Genomic DNA, 6,880 nt, shown 5'->3' on the forward strand with positions numbered 1-6,880 from the left:
CGCCCACACTCTGCCCCCAGAACGCCTGCTGTGCTCCATGGCTGGGGACATGTGCGCTCCCCCCCCCCCCCCCGTAATGCTGGAGTTGCAAAGGCCGGGGCCGCTCGCCGCTCCACCTCCTTTTGGGGGGGATGGGTTGGCTCCTGAGGGGGTGTGGTCAGGGCATGGGGGCAGGGCCCACGCCCAAGGGGCAGGGCTGGGGACTTGCCTTCTCCAGCTCTACCTTCACCCACCGCCCATGCTGCCAGTTACCAGGCAGGGGCTCCGGTCCCTGCGGTGGAGTGGAGAACGGGGCTCTGTGCTTGGGGAAGGACAGTGTCAGCCTTCTGGAGTGAGGTTAAATCCGGGCACAGGCCAGGAGCTGGAAACCCTTTTGCTCTTCCTTGTGCTCAGGACCTGGCATGCTAAACAGTCACTCCATGCAACCCAACGGAGACCTGAATGGAGGCCACTCCTCGCAGTCTATGGTCTCCGGCTCACACTGCACTCCGCCGCCGCCCTACAACCCGGACCCCAGCCTCGTCAGGTAGGGACGTGCCCGAACATGGCTGTTTCCTGCTCTTCTCCTTCGCGCTAACCTTCCCAACGCTGCCTAGCTCCTGGTCAACTGGCCACTGGTTCCAACTGAGAAATCACTGCTCATCAAACCAGAGCGTTCGCCTCACTCCTCTTTCCCTCAGAACCTCTCCTCGCCCGCCAAGGGCTGATCAGGCACACGAATCGCCGGCTCTTGGCCTCATTCGCTTTTCAGGATGTTCATTCCAAACGTGAGCCCTTTAGCAGACTGATCCCAAAAAGTGCCCTGCCCTGCCCATCAAACTCTGGCATATAACTTGGCAAGTCTCCCTTCTTCCCCCTTCCGGGCCAACAGAAATTGCCATGGAGGATTTATAGCCATACGTTAACAGGGCTACAGTCAGTGATTTGACATCCTCAACGAATTGACACATCAGATGTTTTCCCAGCTGCTATCCCAGAATCATGGCGTAGCACCGTCAGGGCTAGCATCTTGTCGCTGCAGCCAAGCGCTGTACATAAAATATTCTAGCACCAAATGGTATTTGGCAAAGATTAAGTGTTGCCGATGGGATGACTGAGGAAGGGGTGCAGAATTTGGTCCTACGTGAAGTTGCTCAATGGGCAAATTAATCCCTAGAGCGAGTCCATGTCAGTCATGTAGCTGACACCACCAAGGACTGCCAAAGCCACTGGAGTTATGTTAGGAGGAAGTTGGTCTCCAACATTGATGTCAAACTAGTTCAGGCTTTTCACAGGGACCTGTCCCAAGAAGTCTCTGACCAGGAGTTTTGAGCATCCTTCAAATGGATTCTTGCTCTGCTTCCAATGTCTTCCATGCCACAATGCCATTGCCACATGAAAAGTTGCCAAACCTTCAGACAAAAGTGCACTAAAATGTCCCCATTCCCGCAGTGAATTCAACATACTTTGCCACAAGAACATGGTATATACTTGACCCGTTAATGCCACTTTACTTTCAAAATTCTTTCTGCAGTTTTTTAACAGGCTTGGGGTGTCCAAACTGCATCGACTATTTCACCTCACAAGGGTTACAGAATATTTACCACCTGCAGAATCTAACCATAGAGGTAAATGCTTTGGGAAGATCTCTTCTTGTTTATACCAGCTGTTGATCTTAAAACAAGGACAACCAAATAAATAAAGGAAATAAATGTGCACCTACCCAGAATTCAAGCTTTATAGTCCCTCTCTTATGTTTCCCCAACTATGCATTCTTTCTTCTCCTATAGATTGAGAGCAATAGCTCAGTCCTTAAAAGAAAACTGTAATATTCTCTCCTGTTGATTTTTTAAGGCTGTAGGATGCAAGGTCTAGCAGAGACGGGAATTAAAAAAGAAATGCACACAAAAACAAAAAGGAAAACCAGAGAAGTCAAGTCTCACCCTGCTCACTTCTAAAAAAAGGCGAGAGATACAAAACTCCTCATTTGACTTGATTTTCACTAAATACACCACGGTCCATAAGCCCATTAAGTCAACAGAGAGATTTCCCATTTGACTTCAATGAGCTTTCACTTAGATGCGCAGGGCCCAACTTCTTCTCATGCAAATCAGGAGTAACTGCACTGGCCAAACGGAGTCACGTTAGCAACAAAACCAGAACAAACCAGGTCAGAATCAGGCTTTTTGTATTTAGCTTTTTGTTTGTTTCAACCCCAGGCTCTGATATTGTAGGCCAGGCAATGGCTATAATTGTTTTTAAATTGATACCATTGCACAGGAAATAACGTAATTTATGTCTAAACCCCTTGCTCTAGGTGTGGTGAGTTTTGCTGTAGCTAGTTCTTGGTTGAAGGACAGCCTCTTGGGAGAGGAGCCAACTTTGTTTGAAATCCACCTGCCTTAGATGTGGATGGAAATTGTAAAATCATCCAGGCAATCTTGGCAACAGCAAAGCAAAGGGCTCCCATAATGTCACCAGAATACACAAAGTTCATTAACACTTTTTATTTATGACAGACCCAAGTAAGTCTCAGACTCAGTATTTTGAGCTGATCCAGTCTCATTTGTAAGATAGTTGCTGTTCTCCCCTCACCTCCAACCCCAGTCTTGCAGGCAGGAACCAAACAAGAACACAAATTGTATAATTATTGAAAAACCACTGATTTTTCATTGGTAACTGGGGCCAGTTGCATAGTCTTAGTCTAGTTTTAATAACTAACTCCGTGATTTTTTTTAATCTGCCCAAAAGCACGTATGGCATGGTCTAAACAGATGGCTGGATTGTGTGTCTGAGTTGACATTTTTAACCCCTAATGACATACTTGTTTCCCATGGAATTAATGCTCATGTGTCAGTCTGTGTGTTTGGCGTGAACATGGCATTCAAGTCAATGTGTCTGACATACAAACTGCGTGTATTTGTTCTGATGCAGCCTCCTACATATATGATACAATCCTGAAGTTTTCATGCTCCTGCGACCATAGCACTTACTGTCGGTGAGGAGTCACACGGTAGCACACGATGGCATGTGTGACTGTACAGAAATCCTGTGACACTTCATATGGGAATAGCCTAGAACAGCAGTTTCCAAACTTTTTTTCTCATGACCCAGTTGAAAATTGTTGATGCTGCAACCCAACAGAATTCAGCTAGACTGGGGGCTTCCGGGGTGGGGCTGAGGATGGAGCTTTGGGCTGTAGGATGCAAGGTCCTACTTTGTGGGGGGGAAGGTTCAGGGCTGGGGCAGGAGGGGCTGACCTCGAGCGGCTGCTGGTCAATGTTGGGGGGGCTAAGGCAGCTTCCTGCCTCTCCTGGCACCAGACCATTCTGCGCCCAGAAGCAGCCAGCAGCAGGTTCCCAGCCAATGGGAGGGCGGGGCTAGTTCTGGGGGCAGGGATAGGGGCAGCACACGGAGCCCTGTGCATTCCCCCCCACACACCTAGGAGCCGGGCCTGCTGCCAGCCACTTCTGGGGCCCAGCACAGTCTGCGGTGCCAGGACAGGCAGGGAGCTGCCTTAGCCCCCCCTCCACTGATCCCCCTGCAGCAACAAGACTCAGCACCTGACATTCCACCCCCCAGCGCTGAGTCCATGACCCCTAGTTGGAAAGCCACTGGGCTGGAAGCAGCAGCCATCCAGAGCATACTGTGCTCCCCAAGGCAGCCTGTGCCCATCCCATCAGCATCTGAGACAGGAAGAGAGAAATGATGGCAGGCAAACTGTATTTATTCCCATAAGTAGAATGAGCTGACCCCTCCCTGGGTTCTGAAACGTGCACAGTGAAGGGGTTCTGCCTCAAACCACCTGCTTTGTTAATCAGATTCATTTAAAGCAAAGGAATTCTCTGTTCCTTACCAAATTACAGGGTGTCTGACACTCTCTCTCTCTCTCTCTCCCCCCCTGGCCCAAGGGTTCCCCCTTAGCTTGACTGTGCTATTTAGCAAACACATTTTTGAGGAGACCGACCTGTGTGATGCTGTTGTTCTAGGATCTTGGAGCACTGAAGATCCCAGAGCAGTACAGGATGATTATCTGGAGAGGCCTTCAGGAACTCAAACAGAGCCATGACTATGGGGCGCAGCAGCTTATCCGCTCCAGCAGCAACGCCTCCACCATTTCCATTGGCAGTTCTGGGGAGTTACAGCGGCAGCGCGTCATGGAGGCGGTGCATTTCCGCGTGCGCCACACCATCACCATCCCCAACCGCAGTGGGGCGGATGAGTGGTCGGACTTTGGCTTTGACCTCCCAGACTGTAAATCCCGCAAACAGTCCATAAAGGAAGAGTTCACAGAGGGCGAGATCAACTGAAGGTCTCCAGCAGTGCAGCAGCAAGAGACCAGAAACAGAGAGTTAAAGGAACAGGGGGAAATAGACACCCAGCATGGAACATGGCAAAACGTTTCCAGCTATGAGTGTCAGGAGAAAGTATTTTTTAACATGGCTTTACTTAAGAGATGGGAACTCAGAGCCGTGTGAGAGGCCATGGGCATGGGACCATCCCAGGAGGAAAATCCCAATGGTTTTTTGTCAGGGGAGCAAGAGGAGGAAAACGGACAGCCCACACAAAACTTTCAACGAGCTGTAAAGAGTTTTTAGTTTCCTGAGGCAGAGGAATATTCACTTGCCAACATACAGTGCTACTTTACAATTTGCTGGACCATTTTACATCAAACTCTAATGCTATGTAAAGGCAACACACACATACACACTCATTAACTCTAACCTCCCCCACATTCCACCCTATCCTTGCTCAGTTTGCTATCGGATGGCCGAACAATTAAGACCTTTGTCATGTGAAAAGTGGTTTAATCCTCAGTCATTCAACTTTCTTTTGGGATATTTGCCATTGACTAATATCCAAGAACAAAAGGACTTGCTTTCCTGATGGACTGCCAAAAAGTATTTACTTCTTTTGTTTTTTTGTAGAGCAGAAAAGCAACTTATTTGCTGATTCCTGACTATGTGCGTGTATCGAAATATTTGTGTATATAGACACATGCTGTATATACAGTATATTCACCGTGCTGTAAGGATAGAGAGATTTATTTTCATGTACCTGTATGCTTTAAAAATGTTGATAATTTCCCCTTAAATTAACCATGCTCTAGCATGCAAAAAACTGATTACTTTCTAGCCTTACTGGTTAAAAATTCATTCCCCCCCATGTGGATTTTTAGTGACATTCTGGAGCGGTAAATCCATGGACTTCCCCCCCCCCCCCCCTTGGGAATTGAAGAGTCTGTATAATTAATTACCCTTTTTCACCCAAATCTTGCTCAAAGTTCCTGGGATTGCCTGAGCTCTCATAATTCGTCACCCAACTCGAATGTTGCCTTAACCATTAACCAATATAGGTAAAAAACCAATTGGATTTCCCTGACTATTGATAAAGATCCCATCTGGTGAAATGATTCCATTTGCTATGCTGGCCAGTGGAAAGGATTTCTTCCCCATGGGTAGGTGTTGTGTTGATTTTCCTCAAGCTTTTGTTAGCCTGCTGGTTGAACTTAAAACCGTGGCAGGAAACAATCACGCATGCAGATGTATTCACCTCGCACGAGGCAGCTGGATGCTCTGGGAGAAATTCTGAGACACACCTTGAAGAGGCACAGCTGATTCACAACTCAGACAGAGGAGGGGCTAGGGTGGCATTAAGTCATCTTTGTACCCTCCTGGTCCAGGACTGCTCTGTAGCCCCAGACATAATCTAGACAGCCCTGAAGACCTGCATTATGGGGGCGTCCATGCTTTCTGGAATCTCCACTCTTTGGCATGGCCCCTCCCCTGGGTCCTTGAAAAAGAGTCTTTATGGCTACATCCCACCCGGCTTGCATGGGGGACTCCTCCCCGGCCTGATATGAGGTTTTTACATTACCTGAGGTTTTTTACCAGGCATAAAGGAGCCAGAGGTGGGATAAAGATTTAACTTATGAGCAAGGACAAGGTTCACCTCAGCAGATCTACCTTCTCCTCTCAAGCAGGTGGGCTCTGTCCTCAATCTTAGCAGAGCAGTGGCCAGGGGGAAACTGAGCTTTACCTCTGCAAATGCCAGCACAGTCACACAAGTGTACGTGGCCCTTCTCTCTTTCTACACCAATTCCTCCTCCTCCTCTGGGAGCTCAGAAGGCACAGAATGCTGCTGCTCCACTCCCTGAACCACCAGGTCAGTTCCCACTTCTTTTTTTAACCCCCCCCACTCTCCTCCCTCACCAGTGTTCCCTGTAAGCAGAGCACTTGGGCAGCCTACCCAGGAGAGATTCAGACACTGCCCAGCTGATTGACTGAGTGCCCATAGCTGCCCCCAGCCAGCAGGAGTGTTTCCATTGGTGGTGCACAGCTGCACATGCCTCGGTGCATATGACAAAATTTATGCCGCACATGGATCGGGGAAAAAAATTAGAGACCACATTGCAGCCCACCATATTTGAAAGCTGTACACTTATGCACACTGTGCTCTTTAGGGATTAGCACTTCAAGGTGTTGCCGAGCTGTGAACATGCGCTTTCTAAGTAGTAGCAAATTAAAGCACTTTAATGCTTTAAGGTTTTTTAAAATAATCATTCATGTTTTCAATGTTAACTAAGGCTTTTTTCCAGCAGTATTACTGGATATATTCCAATTCTATTAATTGTATTTTTTGTAATGTTATCTTTTGGAAAATGTGTTATTTTTATAGCTGTGGTTTGTTTGGTTTTGTTTTTGTAACACAATAAAAGATGTCTGAAATATAGCAGCAAAACAGCTCTTGACCACATTGCCTGACAGGTGGCCTGGTAATACTAGTGTCCCAGTCTACACCTTCGAAATTTGCCTTCTGCCTTTCAGAACTGGCCTTAAGCTTGAGTAGGAAATGCCAAGTTTGCTGCTGCAACTCAAGTATGTCTCTGCTATGCGGACTT

At 47.8% G+C, this 6,880-nt stretch overlaps 1 protein-coding gene across 4 annotated transcripts in view; it reads left to right on the forward strand.

Annotated features, from left to right (window-relative positions):
- The window catches only part of TP73 (tumor protein p73), a 112,297-nt gene extending 105,736 nt beyond the window's left edge, over positions 1-6,561 (forward strand). For 3 of the 4 annotated variants that reach the window (XM_075906809.1, XM_014574393.3, XM_075906810.1), the window contains exons 12-14: positions 394-526; positions 1,514-1,607; positions 3,969-6,561. In XM_075906809.1, coding sequence (XP_075762924.1) covers positions 394-526; positions 1,514-1,607; positions 3,969-4,289 — 548 coding nt within the window. In that variant the 3' untranslated portion in view covers positions 4,290-6,561. The remainder of the gene's footprint in view (positions 1-393; positions 527-1,513; positions 1,608-3,968) is intronic. The other variant, XM_075906811.1, reaches the window with a different exon arrangement.
- The last annotated feature ends 319 nt before the right edge of the window (positions 6,562-6,880 follow it).

The sequence above is a fragment of the Pelodiscus sinensis genome, chromosome 23, assembly GCF_049634645.1.
Source record: "Pelodiscus sinensis isolate JC-2024 chromosome 23, ASM4963464v1, whole genome shotgun sequence".
Lineage (NCBI taxonomy): Eukaryota > Metazoa > Chordata > Testudines > Trionychidae > Pelodiscus > Pelodiscus sinensis.